Here is a 12,641-nt window from a genome sequence, read left to right as displayed (position 1 = left end):
CTGCTCAAACCAGTGATTTCTTGAGTGACTCTGGGCACTGCTCACCTCTCCATCTATAACTCCAGCAGGTTCTGCTGGTCCTATACCTGGTGTCTATCGTTCTTCCACTTGGAATCATTTACTCTACCACCTCTCTAATCTAATCTCAGCTCCCCTATTGTCTGCCCCTCCCACCCTTGATCTCTAAAGTCACCCCACCATCCCTGTCCCCACCCCATCCAAGCCTGTAGATAAAAGCATCCAAGCCTTTAAAAACCAGATTCAGTTTGGTTTTTACTTCCTTTTAAAGTCCAAACTTCTCTCTCTCCATAACCTATCTCTGGGCTAGATCCAACCCTTGCCTACTTCTCTCTTCTTTAATCTCATGTTCCTCTTCCTCTAATTCCACTTTCATTCTCCAAGAAGCCAAGCTGACTCTCGACCCCAGAAGGCTTTTTAAGTCTTTTTGACCTTTTAAGTCTCAGATGTCACATACTCAGTGTATCAGTTTTTTCATTACAGTTGGTATCAGTGAAGTGGGATTTTCTAGGATGGCCCTGGCTCATGGAAATGTGGTTTGGGAAGAGAAAGTATAAAAGGATGGGGGATGAGGAACCTTTGATCCCCAGTGGCTACTGTCAACCGATGGTAGTTGATGTCAATTCAGCGCCAACAGGAACCCCCAATTTGGCTTGTGGTGAGGAAGGAAACTTCCTACAGCTCCATGGTAACAGCATGGCTATAAAACACAGCACTGCGGTGGAACGCTTGCTCCAGTGAGCCCTCCTCCATGTTTCAGCTCTGGCCAGGAAAAGAGTCTCTAGTGAAAAATAAGATCCTGGAGCCTCAGGGGAGCTGACTTATATAGACAGAAGTCCCCGCCTCTGGTTCGTGATTGGTCGTAACAGACCCACTCTGATTGGTCAGAGCTGTGCAGGTCTGATTAGATGGGGAAAGCCTCAGTCCTATTGGTTGAAACAGGACTCCAGGAATTCCTTTTAAGGGCTGGCTCAGATGGCAGAAACACAGGGCAGGCAGGTTAGAGGCTTCTCTGCCTTTTTAATTTTAACAAGTATTTACTGAGTACATAGTATGTGCCTAGCACTGTTCTATGTACTGGGAATACAGCAATAGAGCTCACATTTGTAGCAGGTGGACAGGCAATAAACTAAATGAGAAATAGATTTATAAGAGGTAGTGACATACTATGAAAAAAAAAATAGCATAAGGACAGTGGGGGTTGGGAGGAGGGGTCGTCTTACTCTTTGAGAACCCACCTCTCTTCCTCATGCTCATGTTCTCATTCCCCCTCTCCCAGTCTGCGGATTTGTCTGTCCACAACTGGAAAATAAGATTTTTCTTTAACTTAGTGAGGAAAATATGATAGGCAGATGGCTGGAAAGACAAATACTGTGGAATGTAAACTAAACAAAACCAGGACTTGTCAAAGCAGTGTTTTTAGTACACATTATTAAGTAATATAACCCCAAATATGTTTTGGTTTCTATAGTGAAGTTCCCTTTATCAGAAAGCCAACTTTAATGCTGCTATCGCCGGTGCTTTTGTTTGCCTTTTGCTCACCCAGGTCTTGCCAAACCTTATAAAAAGATCAAAGAGTCTTTTTGAGGATTCTGCTGCAGGAAGGCAGCAGTGAAGGACTCTGGAAAGGACAGTATCTTTTGTGCCAGTTCATAATGGGTTGGCTTCAGCTGTTTTTCCTCCACCCTGTCTCACTTTACCAAGGTGCTGCTTTTCCTTTTGCACTTCTGTTCAATTATCTCTGCAATATGGATTCATTTTCCACTCATGCCAGGTAGGTTTGATGGCTGATTTTGTTTGTATATCTATGAATGTTATATAGTTGGTCAAAAAGCACAGATTGGAGTGCAGATGTGAAGATTTTTAAGTTGTCACTGCCAATCGATGTTATGCTCTACCATCGATGTCTCTGTCTCTCCTCCCTTCCTTTCTCTCTAAAAATCAATAAAAAATCTTAAAAAATAAAAAAAGATTGCTGGCTTTGGAGTCAGCCTAGTGCAAGTTGGCCCCCTCACTTTCTGAGTGTCCTTGTGTGTGTGAATAAACTCTCTTGAGTTTATCTGTAAAATGGAAATAATAGCACCTATCTCATGGAGTTAGTTTACGGATTAAATAAAGATATTTCTTATAAGGGGGTAATTAGCACTATGCCATTAGCACCATGCCTAGAATAAGCACTGAAAAAGTCATGCATCCTACATTGTACATGTATAGACATTTTAATGTTTGCAGGTCCCCAGGGCAGCTGCCTCTGGGTAGAGCGTTGCTTCAGGCTTCCACTTCTGCTCTGTAAGGATAAGCATTCCCCTGTTTTCCTATGGCCAGCAAGTGAAGGCTTGGACCATAGAGTTAATAGGGGTGGTTTTGGGGAAGAGTCAGCCCAACACAGGCTCAAAGAGAAGCACAGAAATGGCTCAAGGCCTGTGTAATAGAGCTGCTCATACTGAGGTAACTGCCAGTCTCCCTCCAGAAAGAAGTTTTCACCACGGTGTGCACATCACTGTGCCACGGTGCCAGGGTGTGTGCCCTGTGACATAGAGAAAACATAAACCTCTTTGATTCAGTTTCTCTGTCTTGACTAGTCAGTCACTGTTTTGCACCTTTTCTGACCTCTTTGTTCAGATGTATTAATTTGGCACTGGTTAAAAACAAACAAGCCTCCCTATACTGTGAAATCTCCCGGGCCTGCAGATCCTCAGGGCATCTACTGGCTTCTGAGGGAGGCATGCTCCACAACCACCTAGTTGATGTGGGTGTTTACAATGTTAAAAACACTTGCTGGTGATATCTTAAAGTTGCAGTAGAGAGGATTAAGGGCAGATATAAAGATTTATCTGATTGAGTTTTCAAACACTTATCAAAGGAAGGCAATGAGTCTTTCCTCTCCCTCTCTCCCTGAAACAGCTCAGATTTCCTCAAGGCTGGACAGTTGTTGCGAGGATGACTGCCTTCACTTTGCCTTGTCTGATCATCTTCAGAGTCTGCTTGTACCCCCGCACATACTTCCCACTTTTCATAACCAGCTGGAGCCTAGAGTTGATCGACTCCAATGACTTTGTCTTCTTCTTTGGGGCCACCATCTTCCTGCCTTAGGTGCGGGACGGCCCCCAACCAACCACAGCCGCCAAGATGGCTGGGGAGTGAGAAAGGAAGACCAATTTGTACTTTTTGATGAGACGATGTCTAGAGAGATTTCCCAGACCCTCAACACCAGGTTGACCTCACTTTCATACCACTAGATTTTGATGTCCCTAGTAGGAAACTTTCTGGACCTGTCACCCACAGGATTGTTAGGGGCAGGTGTTGTTCCTACTTAAATGACAAAGATCAAAGAGAGGCTCCCAGGATCACTAAGGCAGGAATCAGGATTTGTCTCTGGAGGTGATTGTTCACAAATTGACTCTGGCTCTTTCTCCCATGGTTCTTTCCTTCAGAAGAACCAAAGGAAGTTGGGGAGTGATAACAGTATGACTTCCTTAGGTGTTCTGAGGTCTCCTGCAATTGGGGTACCCAGAGTGGCATCTGAAGTGACTTGTTGCACTGTTCTCGGCCAGCCTCAGAGCTTGCCCTTTTTCTTTCAGGCACCTCTTTCTCCTGGCTGGAGGGGGCACCCTGGCCCTGGCCGCCATGGGCCGCTTTGCTGTGCTTGTTCTCATGCCTGCTCTGTGTGCCGTGGTTCTGATCTACTCACTCAGCCCACAGGAGGTCCACAGGTGGACTTTCTTCTTTCAGATGAGCTGGCAGACACTATGTCACCTGGGTCTGCACTATACTGAGTATTACCTGCAGGAGCCTCCTTCCACAAGGTAAAGAAGTTCATCCAATTGGTGGTTCTCAGCCGACCAAGGGTTTGTTTGCACTGGTGAGAGCTGGGAGTGGTGAGAACTGGGTATTGAATTTGAATCCAAATTGTTCCATATTTGAGCAGTATCACCTTGACCAAGTCATTTAACCTCTCCCGGCCTCAGTTTCTTTTTCTGAAAAAATGTGTGTGTGGTAGGGGGTGGAGGTATAACAATACCTATCTTCCAAGATTCATGTTAGAGATGGTGAATTAAATGCCATTATATGACTCCTAATAACTACCATGTGTTACCTACGGAGCACAGCCTGCCTGGAAGTGACTAAGCAGTTTGCTCACCTCGAGTGGGCGATTTAGACACAACAGCCAGCAGCCTGCCCTCCCCTTTAGCAGGACAGGGAAGGTATAAATTCACTGTAAGCCTTTGCTGCCTTCCCATGGCACTTGCTATGCAAGAGTTGTACTGTCTTTGAGACTCAGCTGTCCCATCTTCCCAGAAGGAAAGCTGCCCAGTCTAGGAAAGAAAAAATCAGGTGCTAATTACAGCCTAGAGAAATGTTTTCATGAGTCAGTGATATCACCAAGATTAGGGGGAAACATATGTCTGTGATCTTGAGGCCTATGTTTCAGGCTCTGTCACAATCAATATGGGTCCAGGGTCACTCAGAGAACTGGGGCTTTGACCTGTCAAGGTGGGTCACCTCTCTGATTCCAGCCTGCCATCGATTCACTCACTTTGCCATCCCTACCAAACCCAGAATCCTTTTCTCGTTTTGTGAAAGCTTCAGCGTTTGCTTCTCTGAAGAAAAGGCAAGATGGCAGATGGGTGGGGGGTGGGGGATACTGCCGGGGACGTGATGGGTTAGGATTTCAGCGGGAGGAACAAGGTGAGCAGGATCTGGCTGCACAGAAGGAAGGCTGAGCCTGAGCTGAAATGGGAAGATGGACTAGTTTGTTCTATCATAACCAAGTTCCACAGACCAGGTGGCTTAAACAACAGAAATTTATTTCCTCTGGAGGCTGGAAATCTAAGATCAAGGTGTTGGTAGGTTCAGCTTCTTCTGAGGGCTACTCCTTGGCTTGTAGATGGTCATCTTCTCCGTGTCTTCACATGGTCTTCCCTGTGTCTGTGTCCTAACCTCTTCATACAAGGGTGCCAGTCATATTGGATTAGGGCCCACCCTAATGACCTCATTTTAACTTAATTACCTCTTTAAATACCCTGTCTCCAAATACTGTTAGATTCTGAGGTGCCTGGGGTTGAGACTTCAACTTACGAATTTCTAGGGGACACATTCAGCCCTTAACTGAAGGTGAGTAAACGGGTTGGTGGCATTTGGAGGCTACTTGGCTTACTGTTAAGATAAGGCAAATGAGGTCAGGTGTCCTTAAATCCTAAGACACAGAGAGAAACAGCCATGACTGGGAAACACTATTTTCTCTCCATAGGATAGCATTCCTAATTGTAGAGCATGTCACTGTAATTTTAATTTTTCCACAACAGTCTTGCCAGTGGGACCTTCTCTACTTTGTGCTGGCAAAGGAGGGGCAGTTTAGGTGATTGGTTAATAACACATATCAACTGCTGACGACTCAGTGCACACTGAACCTCTAGCTTGATTCACCACTGTTGCTCAGCACAAATCCCTAACAAAAGTCAGGAACTGGTTCATTTTTAAAATCTTCAACTTCCTATAATCTCTTTACTACTAACTTTTTGTTTCTTCTATGGAAAATCTCTCCCAGGTCCCTGATCCTAATCTTCATAAGCCATTCTTAGAAATATTATAATCAATATCTCCCCACAATATTCTTTGTCATTCTTTTATTTGCTTCTCTAATGATAAATTTCCCCATTTATCTTTTGATCCTGCCTAGGGTAGCCTGTGGTTCTGAATTACCCAAGAGTCTTTGTGGGGGCATTCCAAGCCATGAGATTGGTCTTAATTGTTCAACCCCCCCCCCCATTTGCCATGGGGCCATGTATGAGGGACTGGGATGGGATAAAATAAATATGAAATGTTTTTTACATTAAAAAAAATATCTTTCAGGTTCTGCATCACTCTTTCTTCCCTCATGCTCTTGACCCAGAGGGTCACATCCCTCTCTCTGGACATTTGTGATGGGAAAGTGGAAGCATCATCAGAAGGCATCAGGAGCAGGAGCTCTTTGTCTGAGCATCTGTGTAAGGCGCTGCCCTATTTCAGCTACTTGCTGTTTTTTCCTGCTCTCCTAGGAGGCCCTCTGTGTTCTTTCCAGAGATTTCAGGCTCGTGTTCAAGGGTCCAGCTCTGTGTGTCCCAGGCACTCTTTCTGGGCTCTAACTTGGAGGGGTCTGCAGATTCTGGGACTGGAGTGCCTAACAGTGGTCATGAGGGGGTTGGTGAATGGAGGAGCGGGACTGGCCGACTGCTGTCAGCTCCAGTGCATCTATGTCATGTGGTCCACAGCTGGGCTCTTCAAACTCACCTACTACTCCCACTGGCTCCTGGATGACTCCCTCCTCTATGCAGCAGGCTTTGGATCTGAGTTTGGTGAGAGCCCTGGCCAGGAGGGATACATCCCTGATGGGGACATTTGGACACTGGAAACAACCCACAGGATATCTGTGTTCACGAGAAAGTGGAACCAAAGCACAGCTCAGTGGCTCAGGCGCCTCATATTCCAACAAGGCAGGACCTGGCCATTGTTGCAGACATTTGCCTTCTCCGCCTGGTGGCATGGACTCCACCCAGGACAGGTATTTGGTTTCCTTTGCTGGGCTGTGATGGTGGAAGCTGACTACCTTATTCACACCTTTGCCAAATTGTTTATCAGATCCTGGCTGCTGCGGCTACTCTATAGAACTCTCACCTGGGCCCACACCCAGCTCATCATTGCCTATATAATGCTGGCCGTGGAGGTCAGGAGCCTCTCCTCTCTCTGGTTGCTATGCAATTCTTATAACAGTGTCTTTCCTATGTTGTACTGTATTTTGCTTTTCCTATTAGCAAAGAGAAAGCATAAAGTTTACTGATATCTTTCCCAGCCTTCATCTTATACATCCATGAAACAGAATTTAGAAAGTGCCAGATGACTGTTGTTGCCAATATTTGAACTCTTTCATAGTAAATTAAAAAATATATATATTGGATGAATATTGCTTGAAAGGGGAAAGGATAGTCTTAACAATAAACAGTGATGGAAGTGAATATTCATGTGGAAAAAAAATGAACCTAAACTCTTATTTCATACCACACACAAATATAACTTGAAATCAATCATAGTCCTTAATAAGAGGTAAGACTATAAAACTTCTAGAAGGAAACAGAAGGAAAATCTTCATCTTAGAGGTAGTCAAGGAATCCTTAAACTCAGAAAAAAGCAGTAACCATTTTTAAAAGAAAAAGTGATAACTGATTTCTCAAAATAAAAATTTTTGCTTTTTAAAAGACATTACAAAAGCAAAACACAAACTTCAGAAGTAAAATAACATAATACATATAATCTGACACAGGACTTTACAACTCAGTAATAAGAGCCCATACAATAAAAATGTGCAAAAAATTTGAACAGACTTCACAAAAGAATACACTTCACTTTTTAGCTGTTATAAGTTTTCATGTACAAGCTTTTATATGGATATTTTCAGAGTGTTGGGTATACACTAGGAGTGAAATTGCTGGGTCATATGGTAACTATGTTTAACTTTTTGAGGAACTGCAAAAGGTTTTTCACAGCAGCTGAACCATTTCAAATCCCCACTAGTAATGTATGAAGCTTCCAATTTTCCTGCATCCTTGCCAACTTATCTTTTCCATTCTAGCCATCCTAGGGGGTGTGAAGTGGCATCTCATTATGGTTTGCATTTGGATTTCCCTAATGTTGAGCATCTTTTCACGTGCTTACTGGCATTTATATCGTCTTTGGAGAAATGGCTATTTGGATGCTTTACCCATTTCTTAACTGGGTTGTCTTTCCACTGTTATTTATGTATTTTGGATACTTAATCCTTATCAAATATATAACTTGCAACTACCTTCTATTCTGTAGGTTGTCTTTTCACTTTCTTGAGTGTCCTTTAAAGCACACAAGGTTTATATTTTTGATGAAGCACAATTTATATATTTTTTCTTTGGTTGCTTGTTGCTTGTGACATCTAAGAAACCATTGCCTATCCAAGGTCATGAAGATTTACACTTACATAAACCTCAGATTTTCATAGTTTAGCTCTTATATGTAGGTCTATGATCCATTTTGAGTTAATTTTTGAATACAGAGTGAGGTAAGGGTCCAATTTCAATCTTTTGCATGTAGATATCCAGTTGTCTCAGCACCATCTGCTGAAAGCATTATTCTTTCCCCATGGAGCTGTCTTGGCACCTAAAGTTGATTTTTTTTTTTAAAGTAAGAACAACAACAAAATCATGGGAATGCTTGGGGGAACAAAAGTTAAGCAGATCTCCACTAGAAGTGCCCCATACCTGTAACCCAGAGGTCAAGAAAGCACTGCTCCCCGCCCCCCCCCCCAAAAAAAAAGAAAGCACTGCCCAAGTCACAAACCTCCTGTGTCTGGTTAAAAGCAGTGGAATGCAGCATCTTGTCTGCCTCTGAAAAAACTCACATCTGCCAAAGCCTGCATACCACTGCTGGCAGACGGTGAACATTTGCTTTCGTTCAGGTTTCCAATTAGCAAATGTTAGTTCTTTCCTGAGAATGACAGAAAAGTAGGAGACTTGTACTAGAATAAGAGCTTCCTAGTCTTAACCGAGAAAAAGGACAGTACAGGTTTATATGGAAATGTGAATTTGCGTGTCCCACTAATTTTAAACATCATAAAGCATCCTGAGATCTAGTGTGATGTGTTAACTGAAAGTTATATGAAACTTATGAATCTAGTCACATTTTATGTAAATATTATAGTTACTCTAGAAATCTGGATTATTCTAACAATGCACTCAAAATCATATTAGACACTAAGAACCTATAGCCTGAACTTTATAAAGTATATAATGAGACTATAATTAGGATAATTTGGGACAAGATTCATGTTTGATAAAAGAGAATAGTACTTTTCTCTGTTCACTTTGTACCGCATAGATTTTTTCACTTTTAACTGTCTGAAATGTTTACTAAAGGCAAAATACTCTAATAATAAATGGTAATAAAGACATTAAAACATGCAGTCATAAAAATGTTCCTGAAAATTTAAGACCAAGTACAACCTTGACTTTAGATTATCAGTCATCTTTTTACATCAACAAAACCTTCTATGGCTGTTTTTGTAAAAGGTTGGGTAAAAATTCTACTTCCCCAGATCATACCAACTCTTTCACTAACAGCTCAAAATCATAGAATAGGGCTCATTTTAATATTTATTACTATGGTTTCAATTTTATTTTTGAAGTGAAACTTCTGAAAGTCTAATGTTATTAACTGTCATACTTGCTTTATATCACACTATTAAAATGGATAATGCACTTCAGAAACTGAAGTGTGCAGTACATTTTCATTTCAAAAACACCCACAAACTAACAAAGATATTTAAAATCTTTATTGTTTCACCATCAAAAGTTTTCTTTCCATAGAAGAATGGCAATGAAGTCTCAGTGCATATTCTATGGAAAATCCATACCTCAAGTACCTAGCCTAGAAATCAAAGACAGCACTATGCCAAGTTAGTGTGCAAGATCACAGACACGATGCTGCCAATGCAATTAGTACACAGAAAGAATATGCAGCCGTTGGAAGAAGTCTATGGCCAAGGGAACAAAACAGTCGCAGTGTACTGCACTGACATTCTAGAACAGAAAACGGGGAAGGACCAGAGAATGTACTTCCTGCCAAAAAAATCAAGTAGCTAACAGGCACTGAGTTCCCAGCAGTTCCACCAGCTAACGCATGTGAACCTGTACCACCTTCTTCAAGTCTACGGCATTCTAACACTGCAAGCTGTTCTCAGCCTAATGTGTAAATGGGACAACCACATGCAGATTGCTCATCCTGCTTCTCATCTCACAGCTGAAAGTAACCACTTGAGTTGCGCTATAAAATCCATGGCCTTTAGGCATCTTTAGTAAAAAGATGACCAAACCCCAAATTGTTCCCATTTTCTTGAGAAATAAGCTTTATAAAATAACAAAAGATAGCTGTCATGAGGACTGTTTTGTCTGAAGGCAGAACAATTTTTTATGGAAATATACCAAATAAATATACAAACGAATGTCCTTTCATAACTAGCTCCTGAAAGAAGTACTGATAATTGGGAGCTGCAAATAACCACTATAATCTGATCATGCCTGGTTACTGGGAATTTTGGGGTCAGGTTTGTGTCTGAAGCTGCTGTAGAGCTGGATTTGGCTACTCTGCATTAATTCATGCAATAAATGCCATTTAAAAGGAAACAGCAGCTCTATCATGATAAAATAAAAACGAAAACAATTGAGAGGTATACAGGAATCTTGCCTTAAATAGTTTTAAATTACATATGATATAACATTAGAGAATAAGAACTACAATTACCATGGTCTAAATCTTAAATTGTTAATGCATGAATTATCTGCAAGGCTAACAAGTCACTTGTTAATCATGTCAAGGCCTGTGGGGCAGGGGCCACTCTGAATGTATGATATAGCAATTACTTTCCAGGTGAGTTAAATACCACTAATTTGAACTGTTATTAAATTATATTTGAAAAGTTATTTTACTTAATATATACATTGTATAAAATAAGTTAAAAGGAGGAAACGGTAAGGTTTTCTGTATATATGATGCAAACATATAACTTTCCATTATCAGTAGTAGTTCCACGAATGTCCATTTTACCCATAGTAAAACATGAAAGGCTGACAGATCAAAAATTTCCCTTATAAATAGAAATAAAATTTCAACATCACTTCCTCCCACAATGCAACTCTTTAACTATAATAAACATAAATAAAAACCATATCTCAAAAATCTGTTTTTACACCCTTACCTTAAAGTTTAACAAAAATTCTTCAAACAATCGAGAAGAAAAGCTCTCCTTTGTAGCAATTCCATAAAATAATTTTCAATTCACAAAACACCTGCTTACTGGCAAAACCAGCACGGGCATTAATACTCGGCCCTTCTGAGGTATAAATGCAGCTATATTTGCACTGAGTATATAGTTTATAAGGTATGCCAAGAGTCTGAATGTTTGCATAAAATTGGGAGTGATGTCATCCTGACTGATTGAAAACTTACTTTTATAACTTTTTGTAATAATGAAGGTTAAATAATTTTAAGAGAAAAGATATACTTTAGCCCAATAATAGCCAGCAGAAATCTAATTCCTAACCAATGTGAATGGTTATTACATTTAAAAAATGTTTAACACTGCATATTGATTTTTTAAAAAAAAAGGTGAAGGGAAACACATAAATATTTAAATTCAGCAGGACACCACAAAAAGCATACTATAGATAAGTGTGAAATCAGTCAAGCTTTTCCAAAAGAGAAAATCCTTTTAATCCTTTAGCAAGTCTCTGTGAAAATAGTATGCTTACAATAAAAGTGAGAAGGGAGCACCTAGAATACCCCCAAGAGGCTTGCTATACCATTCAGCATCGCTGCCCCATCTCCTGTGTGCACAGACGGCCAACAAATGACGAGAAGTCCATTTGACAATAGTTCAGTAATTTCTTTCACCACTGCTGCCAGCTGAAGTCGTCATTGCTTCCAAAGACCAAGAAAAAGCCCAGTATAGTTGCAAAGATGACTGTGTTTCCTGTGAGAACAAGTGCACAAGCTCCCCATGCAATCTATGGAAATAAGGTATAGACATTGAGTTAACAGACATACAAAAACAAAAAGAAAATGAAAAGCAAACCAAGGCTCTAATCATAAGCCAATCATCACCTAAAATACCACTGAACACCTAGCAGTACTTCTATATCACTGTTTGTATTTACCTCTAGTTCCCTTAAAAAGACGAAGTCATGGAAAGATGATGATTAACTATTCAAAAGCAAGCTTGATTCTGGGCTAGGAGAAGGAAGCATAGAATTCTACAATTTTCTGTTTATAAAGAAATTTGCTCCAACTCTTTGTAAATCTAAAATTCTATCTAGAGAGCAGATTAATTTGAAAGCATCAGAGGTACAAACACACGTGTACGTTCTTTTAAGGGGGCAGGAGCAGACATTGCCTTCTCCACATGGAAGGGGGAGCCGTCCTGTCTTCCATCTTCTCTACTTCCCCAGAGATAAATGAGTGAAGCTATGACTGGGGAATCTGGGAGGAAGAACTGAGTACACGTAACCCAGCCTTCTCCTCTCTTATACCGTCTCACCTGCAAAGATCACAAGATCTCCCTGGGTCTTCCATGTTTCAAGCTGTGCAGGGCGGGCCTGTGGTTGCTCAGCACCAGGTTGATTAGCTGTTGCACCCAATTCTGACAGCAGAGTATCAGTAAGTCAACTGTGCTGCAGATCTGAGCCATGCTCTCCAACATCATTTTTATCAGTTAACAAAAATAGAAGTATCTCTATCTGTGAGGTTCCCATGTCTCTCTTTTTCATGTCATTTTAACAAAAACGTTTTTAACAAAGAGTTTTGGAGAAAAACTTGACATTACTGAAGAATGCATTCACTTACCAGGTGTGCTCTGGCAAATACAATAGGGAGTCCAAAAGCTGAGACCACAATGCCCGTTGTAAGGAATATGGCGAGTTCCTTGCAAGCGTTGCTCATAGCGTCTGTATCATCCACGAGTCTTCTTGCTATGCAGTACGGCACAGGCGAAAGGATGTAAAAAAACAGAACAAAGAGGGGCCAGTATTTGCTAGAAAAAGAAAAAGAAGTGAATGTAGTTTTGCTGT

At 41.1% G+C, this 12,641-nt stretch overlaps 2 protein-coding genes across 2 annotated transcripts in view; one reads left to right on the top strand and one right to left on the bottom strand.

Moving 5' to 3' along the window:
* Positions 1-1,484: 1,484 nt before the first annotated feature.
* On the top strand, positions 1,485-6,835 carry MBOAT4 (membrane bound ghrelin O-acyltransferase MBOAT4; the record flags this gene model as incomplete). The annotated part of the gene is made up of 3 exons (XM_081129650.1): positions 1,485-1,792; positions 3,600-3,824; positions 5,872-6,835. The coding sequence occupies exons 1-3, from the start codon at positions 1,674-1,676 to the stop codon at positions 6,833-6,835; spliced, it is 1,308 nt and encodes a 435-aa protein (XP_080985776.1). The 5' UTR covers positions 1,485-1,673.
* Positions 6,836-9,151: 2,316 nt separating this feature from the next.
* Positions 9,152-12,641, bottom strand: part of LEPROTL1 (leptin receptor overlapping transcript like 1) — an 11,227-nt gene continuing 7,737 nt past the window's right edge. Inside the window, exons 3-4 of the mRNA XM_081125018.1 lie at positions 12,418-12,604; positions 9,152-11,582 (exon numbers count right to left, since the gene is read on the bottom strand). Of these exons, the coding sequence (XP_080981144.1) occupies positions 11,466-11,582; positions 12,418-12,604 (304 nt within the window). The 3' untranslated portion in view covers positions 9,152-11,465. The remainder of the gene's footprint in view (positions 11,583-12,417; positions 12,605-12,641) is intronic.

The sequence above is a fragment of the Miniopterus schreibersii genome (assembly GCF_964146895.1).
Source record: "Miniopterus schreibersii genome assembly, chromosome: 2".
NCBI classification, from domain to species: Eukaryota; Metazoa; Chordata; class Mammalia; order Chiroptera; family Miniopteridae; genus Miniopterus; species Miniopterus schreibersii.
The sequence above is the reverse complement of the archived record's forward strand: the minus strand, read 5'-3'. Positions and strand labels throughout refer to the sequence as shown.